The sequence below is a fragment of the Mirounga leonina genome, unplaced genomic scaffold (genome assembly GCF_011800145.1).
Source record: "Mirounga leonina isolate KUSES-001 unplaced genomic scaffold, KU_Mleo_1.0 Mir_101664, whole genome shotgun sequence".
Taxonomy (NCBI): Eukaryota; Metazoa; Chordata; class Mammalia; order Carnivora; family Phocidae; genus Mirounga; species Mirounga leonina.
This window is the reverse complement of record NW_023270175.1, coordinates 20,799,581-20,815,712: the sequence shown is the minus strand read 5'-3', so window position 1 is coordinate 20,815,712 and position 16,132 is coordinate 20,799,581. Positions and strand designations below refer to the sequence as shown.

General features: G+C 44.6%; 1 protein-coding gene across 1 annotated transcript in view; it reads left to right on the top strand.

Moving 5' to 3' along the window:
* Positions 1–6,706, top strand: part of LOC118011132 (fibrous sheath-interacting protein 2-like) — a 69,347-nt gene extending 62,641 nt beyond the window's left edge. The window contains exon 21 of the mRNA XM_035005690.1: positions 6,435–6,706. Coding sequence (XP_034861581.1) covers positions 6,435–6,580 — 146 coding nt within the window. The 3' untranslated portion in view covers positions 6,581–6,706. The remainder of the gene's footprint in view (positions 1–6,434) is intronic.
* Positions 6,707–16,132: the final 9,426 nt, after the last annotated feature.

Here is a 16,132-nt window from a genome sequence, read left to right as displayed (position 1 = left end):
CACTCCAGCCACACACACCCTCAGACATGCCAGGCATTCTCCTTTCTCAGAACCTTTGCACTTACTGAGCTGCCGAAAACATTCTTTTCCCAGGTATCTGCATAGTTCACTTCTCACCTTCTTCAGATCTTTGCTTAAATATCATCTTCTAAGTAAAGCCACCTCTGAGCACCTTCTTTAAAATTGCAACCCCAGCACTCACGGCCACCCCAGCACTCCCTATCCTCCTGCCTTGCTTTAATTTGTTCCCTAGCATTTATACTATCTGATAGATTGTATGTTTTTGTTTGTTGACTGTCTCCTTCCCCTAGAATTTAGCTCCATGCGGGGAGGGATTTTTGTCTGTCCACTATATCCCCACATACCTAGAAAACAGGCACACAGTAGGCACTCAGTAAGTATTTGTGGAATTCGTGAGTGAATAAGAAGAAAAGAAAGAGAGTGGCTGGCTAGTGTCCCAGGCACAGGGTACAGTAAGTGCAAAGACCCTAGGATGGGATGAGCTTGGCATGTTAGAGGAAAAGAATAAAACCAGTACCTAGAGCCCAGTGAGAAGGAAAGTGTTATGAGATGAGGTTAGAGAGATAGATAGCTAGGGGTCAGATCATGTTAGGGCCTTTTATAGACAGTGGAAATGAGCGTAGGTTACTTTGGGGTTGCTGTAGGAATCCTGTGGGGGATTTTAAGCAGAGAAGTGATATAATCTAATTTATGAATTTTTTTAAATAAATCCCTCTGACTACTATTTGGAGAGTGAACTAAGTAGAGATAGGATTAAAGCAGGGAGAACATTTAGGAGGCTTTCATAATAATCCAGCCAAGAAATAATGGTGGCCTGGACTAGGGGTATAGCCATGGAGGTGGTAAAAAGTGAACAGATACAGAATGTATTTTGAAGGTAGAATCAGCAGGAACTGCTAATGGAGTGGATGTGGGAAGTGAAGAAAACAGAAAAATCCAGGATGATTCCTACAATTTTGGCTTGAGCAACTAAGTGGCTTGTGGTACCATGTGGTGAGACAGGCAGGGGAGTGAAGGTGGAGGGAACAAGAATTCCATTTGGGCTGTGTGAGATTGAGGCCATTGGACACTCAAATGCACAGATCACATGAGCAGTTGGATAGTTAAGTCTAGAATTCAGTGGGGAGGTCAGGGCTGGCAATACAAATTCATTTCACAGAAGAGACAATAAAATCTCAACTTGACTCTGACCATCTGGAACTCTCAAGTACCTGGAATGTTTCCATTCCCTCTTTATCAAAACAACTTCTTAGATATATCTAGAAGGGATGCCATGCATTTAGCCTAGATGCTTGAAAATTATATTGGAATGATGGCCCGGATAAACCCAAATGGCCCCAATCACCAAAAAAAGTCAGTTCAAATATGTACAGTATACAAGACTTCCTAAAATAGGAAAGTACATTCAGACACTTTTGAACAACTAGCAACTGATAATAAAATTGAGTGGATATTCTGGTTAACCAATTTCATCAGATAATTCAAGTAATGGGATCTCTCTCATATTCAAGGTAACTGAGGTTTTACTGTATTTTTTCTAGAATCCTTGGCCCAAAGGTTAATCCAGAGAGAATCTTCTCATCTTGGTCCTTAATGATTACACATGTATAAAATGTATATCAAATACACATTACTTCACCTGGCCCTCTTGTGAGAAAGTAGTCACATCCCCATTGTACATATGAGGAAACAGAGTCAGAGAAGTTAGAACTCACCGTATTCACAGAGCTTTAGATAGTGAAGCTAAGATTCAAACACCGTTTTTCTGACTCCAAACAAGTCTATTGCCCCTTTTACTACTCGCTCCCTCCCTCGCTGTGGGTCTTTTGGAAACTTCCCTCTTGGTATCATATCCAGATCTGGAGAATGCAAGCAGTATTAAGGTAAATATTTTTCACTGGCCCCTCATTGTGGCTAGTGAAGCCCTTACAGAAATAAGGGACTCTCTTCAAATAAGGGACTGCTTGTGTGTCGTGCTTTGAGGGGCCTCAGGAACCTCAGTGTGATCCCAAGAAATTCCCCTTCCCTAAGGCGCTCTTAGGAAGTTTCCAATAATGGCTGAAGCCATAGATCTGCCTGGACCCTCTTCTCTGTTTTGTATCACTTTTGCTTTCCTCTAGGTTTACTCTAACCACTCCCCAGTGTGCGTGTACACACACCCTCTCATACACCCCTCATCGGTTTTCTAGACACTTCTCATTTAGCAATAGTAACATCTATTTGACAACCTCAGGCATCACTTAGAGGCCAGTCTGGAGGCCTGCTGACAGGCTTTTCCATTGCCAAGCTGATTCCCTGGCTCATTGTGACTCCTCTTACTGATTGTCCTTCTTGCTTGCTGAGTTTTTTCCCATTGTAAATTATAGTTAAAGGCCTGATCCATTAAGATATTCAGCATTCTTTATCGAGTAGCACAGAAATTCCTGCTTGGCATTCAGCTCCAGGTAAACATTAGTCACTGTACACATGAATACATACACTCTCCAGTGTCAAGACACAGAAAAAGAAGCCATCATGTTTCCCTTAATGCCAAAGGCCTTGCCGTAGTCTACAGGGCCCTATATGAGCTGCCCACCCTCTCTTCCCAACCCCCATTACCCGTATTGTCACTCTGTTACTCCTCTGTCCACTCACTGTCACTCCTCCAGCCACACTGGCCTCCTTACTGCTCCCCTAAACTGCCAAGCAAGCTTCACCTCAGGGCCTTTGAACTTGCTCTTCCTTTGCCAGGGACACAACTATCCCCAGATAGCTGTGTGTCTTCCTCCCCCATCTCCTTCCAGTCTTTGCTCAAAAGTCACCATCTCTGTGAGGCCTTCCGTGACCACCCCATGTAAGATGGGCACACACACACTATCCTCCCTTACCCTGCTTTATTTTTCTTCACAGCACTTGAGTCACTATTCAGTCAACCATTCATTCATTTAACAATTTTTTATCAAGTGCCTACTATGTGCCAGGCACTGGAGATTCAGCAGTAAAGAAAGCAGACAAATATTCCTGTTCTCATCCTCTGGTAGACTTTATATTCACTTGAATATAAGCTTCATGATGGCAAGGTCTTTGTTTGTTTTGTTCATAACTGTATGCCCAACACCTAACACAGGACTGAAATATAGTAGAGAAGCCCAACAAACATTTTTTTGAAAGAACAGCCTTAGCCATCAGAACCAAATTTAATCTCTGTGTTGGGAGTTCCCTAGCCCTCTCCCCATTAGTCAGATGTATAGCCATATTTGGGAACTACTACACAGAGCAGAGGTTCTCGATCCTGGCTGCACATTGGAATCATCTGGCAAACTTTAAAAGTGGATTCCCAGGCCTCAGCCCCAGAGATTCTGATTGGTCTGGGTTGCAGCCTGGGCCTGGGGAGTTCTAAAGGCTGCCCAGGTGATTTTAATGGATAGCCAACATTGCAAACCATTGACTCTACCTACTCATGTCAGGCCATTCAGAAGCACCCACCCCCCACCTTCCTTTAGATCAGGAGCGCTCAGCCTGGCTGCACGTTAGTCACCTGGATAACTTAGAAAACAGATAAATGCTTGCCCCACCCTCAGGGGTTCCTGTTCAATTGGGTTGGGGCCAAAGCATGCCTATTTTTAATATTTATCCAGATGGTTCTCTTGTGCTGCTAGTGTTGAGAACTAGTTCTTTAGATTGTCCCTGTCCTGGTTGATCCCTGTAAATACCCTGTTTTGCAATGTCTTAATCCATAAGCTGCCTCGAATCCTCTTAGAAGAATTAGAGTCAACTTTTACAATAATACTCCGCCCCATCAATATAAAACACAACTTCTCTCATCTTGCATGCATTTATGCCTCAGTTCATGGATTTGCTACTTCCTTTTTAACTGCTGCCACCATGGAGTGGCTACCCTGCAGCCTGTCCTTCTGGGATCAGGCCGCTTCTGCATCCTAGGTGGTGATAAAGGTCCATAGAGCAGAGCCAGCATCCGAGCCACTGGCCCTGCCCTACCACCTCCGTGCTCCTGCAGCCCCACGCGGCCACTGACTTGCTCCACACCTCACAACTGTTAAGAACTATTTAAAGGAAGACTGGGGTAGTGAACTGGACATCTCTTTTCCCCCTTCTCCCCTAAAGAACCCCCCCACACCATTATCTTCTCTCAGAGAAGTATCTAAAACATGTCATTTATTCCAAGCCCCAGAAGGGGACAGGGGCACGCATGGCTGGCATTTTTTGCAACCTGGGACACTTGAGCCCTTGAAATGATCCTAAAGGGGCAGTGCATGTCCAAGCCTGGGGCCAATCCTGGGTGTCATAATTGGCAAAAATCATGAGAAGTCATGCCTAGGAACAGCCAAAATCCCAGAGAATTAGTCTTCGAGACTGCAGAGCACCACCACTGGGGTGTACAAATGCCACGTGGTTGTGCTTTGTCCCTTGAGGGTTTCTAGGTACTTCTGGTGTTTGCTGTCCAACAAAGGACAGAGGCTTAAGCTAGTATTTCACCTCTGTCTTGGCAGTTTATCACCCTCTATCAATGCAAAAGTGCTCTGGCCGGCCTGTATTCTTCAAATGATGACACTTCAGGTACAACATATTTATGATTTTCTAATAAAGCTTTCAGTGATGTCATTCTAAATATATTCACTCCCCCTGCAGTGAGTGGCTCCTGCCTTGCACCCTCCTCTGCCACCAATATGGGGTTGCAATAATATTACTATGTATATAGATTGTGATTTGCAAATTGGTATGCAGTTCTCAGTTGAACCTCCCAGCAAAGGGGTGACAGTTCCTAGCAGTAACATTTATCAGGCATTCTGCTAAGTGCTTTTCTCACATCCACCCTGTGAAGCACCATGTCCCAGGGCAGTGTCCCAAAGTGTTGTTCAGTGATGGCTCGCTTGTGTCATGATCACCCAGGATGCTTACTATCAATACAGAATCCTGGCCCCTCCCCAGAGCAGCCCGGTTCGTATCTCTGGGAAATGGGATCCAGGCATCTGCATTCTTAACAAGATCTTCAGACTGCAAAAACAAATCTTCATCTTTCCCCTCCATTGAGATTTCCAGAATATGGCCTTGTAGCGCATGCCTCAATCCTGTAACTAAAAGTCGTTGGCTTGCTTTTTCAGACTGTAGATCTCTCCATTCAAGCCTTTGTCTTTGCCTCTGCAGATTTTGACTTTTTCCTGACTAATTTCTAGGTGGTTCTTATTTTGTTAACTACTAGCACAATCCAGTACTGCATTATTACTTTGAAAAGCTAAACTTTTTCCGCTTATTTGGGAGCAAATTTGCTGTCTCCTACCTTACTTTTAATCATAGATTCTTGAGATTCCCAAGGTTATGTGGCTGGAGATTAAAAGCTAGATAACTGCAAAAGCTAGAGGAGAACTTTGTCGTTTACTGGAAACAAGAAAGTCTGTGCTTTATTGCCCTGTGTCTTTTCATGACATCCTGTCATGATGCATCAGCAACACAGATAAATGCTCATTTCTGTCCTTATAGACAGAGTAATCATTCTGTTAACATAAACTATGAGATGATTTGCACAAAACAAGTGGTGCAGAAAAAATGGGTCCAAATGGAGACTCTTATTGGCCACACAAGTCCTTTATAGCTCACACAACAAACAGATCACTTGGGGTCAGTCAACTGAAAATTTACCCAAAGCAAGTCAGAAACGATAACCTTTTTTAATGCACTGCTGCTTTTACCTGGACATTCTGAAACGGATGCTCACACTGTTGAGAACTGGAAGTTACCTTTTCGTGTGGAATCAGCTCCTCAGGCTGTTTTGGATGAGGGAGAAGGTACTGCTGAGCGGGCTCGAGAAGCGTCACGTGCAGGGAGCACAGAGCTGCGCACCAGCGCCTGGGCTCTATCTAGTGCCAACTAAGGCCTCTGACATGAGGCATCCAACCTCACTGAATGTCTCTGCTTTCCTTCCCAGGGGGCTCAGAAGGAGCAAATAAAGAGTGTGTTATCATGATGAGTACTGAGTAATATATAGAATTGTTGAATCACTATGCTGTATCCCTGAAAGTCATACGCCACTGTGTATTAACTACCCAGGAATGAAAATTAAAAACTTTTAAAAAGGGAGGGGGGGCACCTGGGTGGCTCAGTCGGTTAAGTGTCTGCCTTCAGCTCAGGTCATGATCCTGGAGTCCCAGGATCAAGTCCTGCATCAGGCTCCCTGCTCAGCGGGGAGTCTGCTTCTTCCTCTGACCCTCCCCCCCATCATGCTTTCACTCTCTCTCTCAAATAAAATCTTTTTTAAAAAAACTTTAAAAGAAGACTCTCTGTGAAAGCACTTTAAAACTCAAACGTCATTATATAAATGCTTCTTTCTGAATCCTAAATCATCAACCCCAGCCTGACAGCCTTAATTGGAAAGCCCAATAATAAATGACCAGATTTCTCTTTTGGTTTGTTCACAGATGCTGATAAGCCCAGTACTTCCAAACAGGGTTCTGAAATGATGAAGAAGGTATCATCAGCTCTGTCCAAAGTATTTTCAAGATCTAATGCCAATGTTTCCAAATCTTCCTCACCCCCACCCCCCCCTCACCAGGACAGAAGCTGAGACTGTGACAGCTAACTAACATCAATAAAGGTGCTGACCTTCCCCAAAAATAATAAATGGTTTTTAAAGCATGACATTGTGTCCTACACACTGATTCTTATAAATACTTTTAAATTCTTATAAATAAATAAGAGCAGAGAATGTACAAAAAGGCAGCTGGAAAAAAGAAGGATTTGATAAATGCTTCTGATAGGCATTTGGCACAAAAAGAGGGACTGTGCCTCCCATCAAGATACATCTGCCAGTAGGACTCAATCTCTGCTCTTCAGGGCACTGAAGCCTTGCTGGGAAGAGAAGACTAACTTAAAACCAAAAGGAACTGGAATTGAGGCAATCCTCAAAGGGCAGGTAGGTCTGGAAAGCACCAGGAAGGCTTTCACCTCTGGTCCCAGAGCTGCATATAAAGCCACCATGCCTGAATGATCTAATTCAGTGTTGTCCAATAGAATCTTCTATGATGATGGAAATGGCGTACACACACACATAGATATATAGATATACTCCCTCTGGCTACATTTTCATTCCAGTACAGTAGCCGCTAGCTCCACATGGCTATTTAGTCACTAGTGTAAGTAAAGAACTGAATTTTTCATTTTATCTCCATTTAAATAGCCATGAGGAGCTAGCGGCTCCTTCCTTCGATAGTGTCAGTCTAGTTAGTACATGGCTTCATGGGCAGTAGCCCATTCAGATCAGGAGAAGAATTCCCTGAAAGTTCAGTTCCAAAGTCTATCCACAAATACCTAGGGCAAGGCAAGGATCTGACTCCTCAGAGGGGTTTTGAAGCCTCCAGTTACCCTCTTGGCGCCTTCAAGACACATGAACCACCGAAGTGGCCAGAGGGAGCTCATGCTTTCCAGTCATATCTCGGCTCCTGCACTTGCCAAAATTCCATTGATGGGGACACCTGGGTGTCTCAGTGGGTTGAGCGTCCGCCTTTGGCTCAGGTCATGATCCCAGGGCCCTGGGATCGAGTCCCGCATCAGACTCCCTGCTCAGTGAGGAGCCTGCTTCTCCCTCTACCTGCCGCTCCCCCTGCTTCTGATCTCCAAAAAAAAAAAACCTCCATGGATGGAGAAAGGACAGGTCCCTTCTAGAACACCAAAGTCAAGGAATCACAAAGAGCAAATCAGAACCTGTACCTGCCAACTGGCTTCAAACACAGTGCTTGGCTAGAAACTGCTTCCATGAGACAGAAACACCACTCTGGTACTGAAACCACCACTCCGGCCTCCCTCTATGCAGTCAACAGGAAGAGGATCACTCAACTAGTCATTCTCATACCCCAACTTTATCCAAAAAGTTAGGTCAGAGGAAGGTCCCAGCCTTACCCAAAACTCCCTGGGGAAATATTTCCAGGCAAGTAAATTTCTTTTATGTTGTACCTATAGTCCATAAATGTTACGTTAACTGAACTTTTGCAAATAAAACGGCAGGCAGTTCTGCCCAGATATCACCTATTCCCAAGTTGGCCACCTTCATCTGTTCCCTCATTCCTTCCCCTAACATACTGAAATTCATCACATGCAGCAGCCTAAGTTTTAAAGTCATTTTGTAATGGTTCACAATAATGACAAATACTAATCTTACATATGGATTTAATTTGTCTTTACTAATAATACAAATCCAGTTTGGAAGTCAAAAGTACAAATGGTGCGGTGAAAAGTAAGCCTCTCCACCTCTGCTCTTCTAGCTGCTACCTGGCTCTGCTCTCCAGAAGCAATCTCTTTTATCAATGGATCCCTCCTAAAGGCAGAAAACAGAGAAAGGAAGAGGTGGAGGGAGGTGAGAAAGGAAGGAGAGAATGCAACCAGGCTATTTGACAGATACTATTGCCTCAAGCCACTGATTTGGTCTGTTTCTACGGTTTCATTTGTAGCTTCAAATAAAGTCGGACCTCGTTTTAAACAAATGTTTTTTGTCAAATGAGCTAAATGCCAAAAGGCGAGCCCCACAATGGGAGGAAAGATGCCTACCATAGTGATTCAAAGCCTGCTGGTCAAAATACACTAAGCATGTTTGAGCTAGTAGCTACACTCCTTGGAGATGGAATCATCTAAATGTAAAGTAATAGATGAAAGTACTAAAAGTAAAAATGCACAGCTTCACTTGCAATGAAAGAAAATGCAAATTAGAATAACCTGAAGTTATCACAATATACCTTCCAGAGAAGAAAAAAGGAAATGATAAATACCAGTGTTGTCCAGAATGTAGGGGAAAAATTATATTTGAACTCTACAGTGCTGATGGTCCCACAAATTTGATCTTTCTGGAAAGCAATCTAACAATAAGACAAGTTATGGTTCTGTCTGCACTTTTGGATCTGGTAACACCCCTTTGGGGAATGTGGTCAAGGGAATAATACAAAAGGAAAAATTTAAAAAGGACTCTGTATAAAAATGTTCATAACAGTAGTATTAATCATGATGAAAAATTAAAACAATCCAAGTGGGGGGAACTGGACAGCCTATTAACAAGAAAGAATGCTATATAGACACTGAAAATGACAAGGATTAGTGACAACCTAAACAAACAGAAATGCACATTTGAAATAAGCAAAACCAGCCTGCAAAATAAGATGTGTGCTCTAACAACCAGAGTATACTTTATGATTTGGTAATCATATGGCATACTAATAAAAAATCCAAAGAAGTTAGAGATTTAATAATCATGAAGGTTTTTTGCTGTTGTTAGCTACTTGCTAGTAAATGCCTTTCTCTTGAAGAAACATCATCGTATTCATCATCGACATCACTTCTTAAGCCACCTGTAACCCTCTTCTAAGCCAAATGGAATGATATCTAATACCTCAGTTTCTTATGAGGCATGACGAAAAGGAAAACATCAGTTCAGACTTTTTAAAATGGCTTCTTTAAAGAGGCTAGGTCATCTCCAATCATCCCCAAGGTACTCTTCTAAAGCCTAAGCTGGCAAAAGGTAGTCACATTTTTGACTGAAGTTCATTGTAGAGAATATACTGTCCTTAAATTAAATATACAATCACAACAGCCATATATCTGCATGATACACATATGTTTTATTTTAAAAATTTTTTTTTCACATATACTTTAGAGTAACAATTAACATATGTCATACAGTTTTGCCCCTTTATAGGACCTGGCGCATCATTTCCGTATTTTTAGTGATTTATTTAGAGACCAATGTATCTTTGATGACATACTATTGGTCATATTTAATTTATAGAATACCAAATGCTTATCGTAAATGTAATTGTTGATTATTTCCTACTGAAAACTGACCTGCTCTTATCTATTTTATGACGCAGTTTCCAGTAACACTTGCAGGAATCAGGAGCCACTTATTTAGTAAAGGAAGAATGCTAGGTTAAATCCTTCTAGTGCAAATAATCACACCCCAAATTATGTCTTCAAAGTTTACATTTTCAGATAAAATAAAAGACATCAGGAAACATTTAACTTTATTCTTTGGTCCTAACAGCACAGGGAAGAGCATTTTACACTTCACTAGAATCCCACTTAGATGATGACCAGGTTATTCCTTTCAAAGAGCTTCAAAACATGTTTACAGGAGGGATGTCCTGTACCAGATAAGGATTATCTCCAATTTCGGATTCAATGAGTCCATAAACCGCTGAGATAGATACTTATTAGGTACATGCCCCAGTAGGTTAGAGGAAGCAAAAAGGGACAGACAGACAGACTAGGGTGTTAATTAGGCCACCATGAAAGAAAAGCTGATACGGCAAGAACCGAAAAACGTCCTTAAAGAGCACTTCATTCAACGTGGCTGTTTAGCCTTGAGATCACTGGGAATTTGCCCACCAATGAATTCCAACTGTCCTCTGTGAAGTGAATGCATTAAAGGAACAAGGAAACATTCACTGTTCCCAGCGATCCGCTAAAACCCGTTGCTGCCTGCTTGTGTCAGGCTTGGCTTGCTGCAGCGTGTACGTGCGCCTCTCAGATTTCTGACTGCAGGGGGCGCGGGTGACGAGCGGCTCCGGCTGCGGCCGCGGCAATCCGTTATCCCTGCGTTTCCACGAAGGCCAAGCTTCCGTCAGCGCCCGAATGTGGCAGGGACACTGAGACAGGCCATTCCTGTGAGACGCGGGGTTCCCTTCACAGGCGACTTGGGAGTCAGAGATGCTACCGGGGAAGAAGTCCAGCCTCACAAAGGACAGCAAGGACTAGACCTGTCACCACGTCACAGGGGCAGGAGGTAGACAGTGAGACTTACTGGCTTAGAACAAGACGGCGTATGACAGCACAGCAAACAGCAGGAGCAGGAGTACTGGCGTAGTTGTGCCGGTCCCCCTGTCCCAAGTCCCACAGGACAATGTAATGGGCTCAGGCGGATGCCACCCATGCAGTGGGTTGCATGGCAGCTGAGGAACCCGGGCTCGAGGGCCTGGGACTTTTTGAGCAATGAGCAAACAAACCAGTGTCCCTCCCCTGGGAAGCAAGCAGTTAAACGGGAGTCACACTGTGCTCACCTTGCCCTACAGAAATGGCTCAGTATTTGGAGACCAATAAGCCTGGCTTTAAAAACCCTCACCAAGAACGTGCAAGGATGCTCACGACCCACAGTGGACTGCCTCTCCCAACAGACGCATTTGCTTTGCCAGATGTTCTTAGAACTGCACCGCACAGTCCAAGGTCTTCCCTACCCACCGCTCCGCCCTTCCTGCTCTCCTCCACAGGATTTACACCTGCCCCTAGTCTGTCCGGCAGCTCTCCTTGACTCCTCTGACATCAGGCATTGCCTGCTGGACAGAATGGACACGGTCCTGAGGGGGACAGATGGTCCCAGGCACAGGACGGCAAATTATGTCTTCAAAGGGGGACAGATGGTCCCAGGCACAGGACGGCAGTCCAACTGCTCAGGATTTCTCCGGAGATAACCTGGGAACACTGGGAGAAAGGCCTGGCAGATGTGGTGACTCAGATCTTCGAAATACACGAGAAGAATAACACCTAGAGAGACGGTGGAGATGGCTGGACACTGTGAAATTGTACTGGACGCCCTGCAGCCGGGGAACGGAAATGGAAGACAGTTAATAAGGAGCTAAAGACCAAGCGTGAGGGCCAGAGGGCTTCTGCCGGAGCTCACAAAGCCCCTTTCTCCTGCAGTGAAGGAGCAGACCAAGGGAGAACATAATGGAGTGGCCGAACTCAAAGGAGATCAAATACTCAATATTTAACATGTGGCGTGTCTGCTTTGTGCCAGTCAGGGCCACATGATTCCATGTGGTTGGGAAATCCTGGGACCCTGAGACATGGAGTGGGAGCATCTGGCCAGACACTCCTCAGGGTGTTGGCTCTATGGACACCCCCACCCAGGCTTCAGTTTGCAGAGGGGACCACTCTTCCCTCCTAACAGCTAGCATTTCCTTTGTGCTGGAAGATGCTGCAGAGCCTGTTCCCCCGACAAAGCCACTCGCGTCCCCCTCCAAGAAGTTGTGCCTGGCCCCTCTCCTGGTTACTAAGCTGATAACTAGGATTAAATTCCAGCATAACCTGGCCTAATTAAGAGAAGAAAGTATACACCAAAGAGCTGCAAGAATTAGCTGATGGGTACTGACAGGAGCCACGGAAGCACTGGGGTTGGATTTCAAGGGTGCTATATCAAGAGGGGCAGAAAAGCAAAAATTCAGAGACTCAGGAGCACATTCTCAAAATAGAGATTTAATCCCCTGGCAAGGACCCACAGGGGACACAAAGTCTCTACCAAGTGGTTCTTAGAGGCCTGGAGAAAGTGATGGCTACCACTGAGCAAAGTAGAAATGCCTGAGCTGCCCTGACCAATGGCAAAAGAAAGAATGAAAAGGCAGAAGGAAGCACACATGATGCAGTGGATAAATTGCACAAGGTAAAAAACCCCGTGAGAGGGTAGTGTTCCACGGTGCGGGGTGGGGGGGCTCAGCGGGAAGCAGAGGACACCTCATTTACCAAGGTCATCAGGAAGGCTGTGGTAAAAGGGGCACCAGCATCACTACATTCAGAGGTGACCTCCTCTGTAGGCCAGGGATGGCGGTAAGAGACCATCACAGAGCTGGGGCCCAGAGTAAGAGAAACCAGGTGGAGGTGCTACCCACCAGAAGCCAGGAGGCCACAAATACCAAAATAAACCACAAGGCCTGAGGGGCAGCCAAGGAAGCTTTACCCTCAAGGAGTTGCAGAGATGGCAAATGGACTAAGTGTCCCTAGGAATAATACAGATGGACAGCCAGCAAGGGTATTGAGATCTACAAGCTGAAAAAGACAACAGTGGAGGCGCAGGGGTGTGAGGGAGCTTTCCCAATAAAAAGTCCTCTAATTCCTTGCTCCATTTCCAGACTTCAGCTGTTTTCTGACCTCGAAGAGGTAGCTGGGTCCCTAGAAGGAAGGACAATGACGAATATCCCCCCCCCAGTACTTCCCCTAACGGGACCTATAGCCACTAACTTCAGTGTATATACAGTGTACATAGTCGGACATTTGAGGAATACTGGGCTCAAGATCAAAGTTGACATTGATACCTAGAGACCTGAAGCATGACCACGGCCCAGTTAGACTGGGGGCTTCAGGGTTGAGTAATCACTGAAGTCCTGGCCTGAAACAAGACTCACAGGGGGCCGGCAGACCTACCTAGTGGTCATTTCCTACTCCTCAGGGGTGTAACTGGGATTGAGGTGGTGCTTGAGAGTAATGCCCACGGGGGCCCTGGGCCAGTAGGGCAAGAGCTGTCACGGTGAGGAAAGTCAAGTGGGAACCTCTGAAACTGATCCCCTCCCCCAGACACAACAATAAATGGAGATGGTTACTTTTCTGTGTCAACTTGGCTCAGGCTAAGTACTCAACTAGTCAATCAAACATCAATCTAGGTTTTGCTATGAAAGTATTTCATAGTTGTGATTAACATCTACCATTGGTTGATTTTAAGTAAAGGAGATTATCCTTGATAATCAGGGTGGGCCTTGTGCAATCAGTTGAAGAACTTAATAGCAGTTCCCTGAAGAAATTCTGCCTGTGGACGACAGTTTCAGCTCCTGTCCAAGTGTTTCCAGCCTGCCAGCCTGCCCTACAAATTTCAGACTGGCCTAATCAGTCCCTACAACTGCATAATTCAATTCCTTGCCCTACACACACACACACACAGCTACCTCAGAGCTACTAGGGGTTCAGTTCCAGACCACAATAAAACAAGTCACTTGTATCTTTTCATTTCCCAGTGCATATAAAACTGATGTTTACACTGTAGTCTATTAAGTGTGTAATAACATTATGTGTAAAAAAAAATGTGCATACCTTAATTTAAAAATACTTTATTGCTAAAAATTACTAACCATCATCTGGGCTTTCAATGAATCATAACCACTGATCACAGATCACCATAACAAATGTAATCATAATGAAAAAGTTTGAAATGTGATTACCAAAATCTGACAGAGAAACGAAGTGAGAAAATGCTGTTGGAAAAATGACACCAAGACTTGTTCGACACAGGGTTGCCACAAACCCTTAATTTGTATAAAAATAACCACAACAGTCATCTGTGAAGCACAATTAAGCAAAGCACAATAAAATGAGGTATGCCTGTAGGCTTTCTCATTAGGAATTGGCTTACAGCAGGATACATATATCCTACTGGTTGTTTTCCTGGTAAAACCCTAATTGATAGATAAATCAAAACAATATTACATCTCAGGGGAGACAGAGTAGATCAGTGCAACTATTAAGACCCTAAAAGACACAGAGAATGGTAGCCCCTATATCTTTGCACCTATAGCCAAATGGGGGTTCCTGTGTGACCAGCAGAGGCAGAAAACAGCTTGAGCTTGGTTTATAGGTGGGTCAGCTCAGTATGTGGGTACAAAGTGAAGATGAATGATATCTGCATTACAGCCATATTCAGGGGTGCAGAAGGAAAACTTTTCTAATGGACAGGACCTCAAGCAGGGCACCTGACTTGGTGTAAAAGAAGCGGCCGAACATGAGAATATTTATCGGATATGCAGACTCCTGGGCAGTGGCCAATGGCCTGGCCGTCTCGTTGGGGGACTGGAAGGACCAGGGCGGAAGATCAGAGACAAGGAGAGCTGGTGTGAAGACTGTGGACTGACACGTGGGAGGAGCAAAGTGTGACTAGTTCTGTATCCCATGCTAACAGCCATCAGAGCATCCACCATGAAAGAGGCACTGAACTGGCAAGCAGACACAGTGGCTAAGCCAGGCGCACGGGCCTTTGGTCAGCGGCCACCACACAACTGGCACAAAGGACACATAAACACAGAGCCACACGACTGACAAAGGCCCAAGAGCAAGGACTCCCGCTTCCCAAGGCTGATCTCGCGGGACTCCTCGTGACAGGTGCTCTGCCTCAAGGACTCACCACATCATTGGTCTGGCTGACCCATTCTCAGAACTCCACAGCAGTGTGAGACTTTTCCTACCCAACCTTCCTTCTTGCCTTCCCTCTTCTCCAGAGGTTAGACCTCTATCAGAGTCTGACTGCTTTCCCAGACTCCTCCAACCTCCTTTCCCACTTTCTTTCATGGGCATTTTCCCCTTAAAAAAAAAATAAAAAAAAAAAAATCTCTCGCACATCTAATCTTGGACCCAAACTAACATACCAGGTAAACTAATTAAATGTGCTCACTATTAAAGCTCTATTCCTTTGTTTTGCAGGGTCAGAAGTTCAATTTTAGTGATTCAGCAGCAGTATTAAGGTCCTGTGAATTAATTCCTACCTAACTCATAAGGGACTGATTGATAAAATAAAAGGACAAGATTCTCCAAATGAGAAAAAACTGCCAAGGAGACCAGAGAGATATGCAATGAAGCTGACAAAGTATTCCCATCTCAGCAATAACAGCTTCTTGAAAAGGAAACTCAGCCCACAAGTAGCCTGGTAGGTCTGAAACTCGGAAAGGGAGCTGGCTAGCCAAAAGGTAGAAACAACCCACATGTCCATCCACTGAGGAATGGACAAACAAAATGTGGTCTATCCATACAATGGGATATTATTCAGCCATAAAAAGGAACGAAGTCCTGGGACGCCTGGGTGGCTCAGTTGGTGAAGCGTCTGCCTTAGGCTCACGTCATGATCCCAGGGTCCTGGGATGGAGTCCCACATCGGGCTCCTTGCTCAGCGGGGAGCCTGCTTCTCCCTCTGCCTGCCGCTCCCCCTGCTTGTGCTCTCTCGCTCTGAAAAAATAAATTTTTAAAAATCTTAAAAATAAAAAGGAACAAAGTGCTGGTCCATGCTACAACACGGATGAAGCTCAACAACATACCAAGTATGGCCCAGACACAAAAGGGCCACATGTTGTATGATTCCACTTATATAAAATGTCCAGAATAGGTAGTTCCACAGAAATGGAAAGCAGACTGGTAGTCGACAGGGACGAGGAGGAGGGAATGGAGAGTAACTGCTTCATAGGCACAGGGTTTCATTCTGGGGTGATGGAAATGTTTTTGAACTACACAGGAGCGGTAGTTTGGCACACTATGAATGTACCAAATGCCACTGAATTGTTCCCTTCAAAATGGTTAATTTTGTTATGTGAATTTCACCTCAATAAAAATAAAT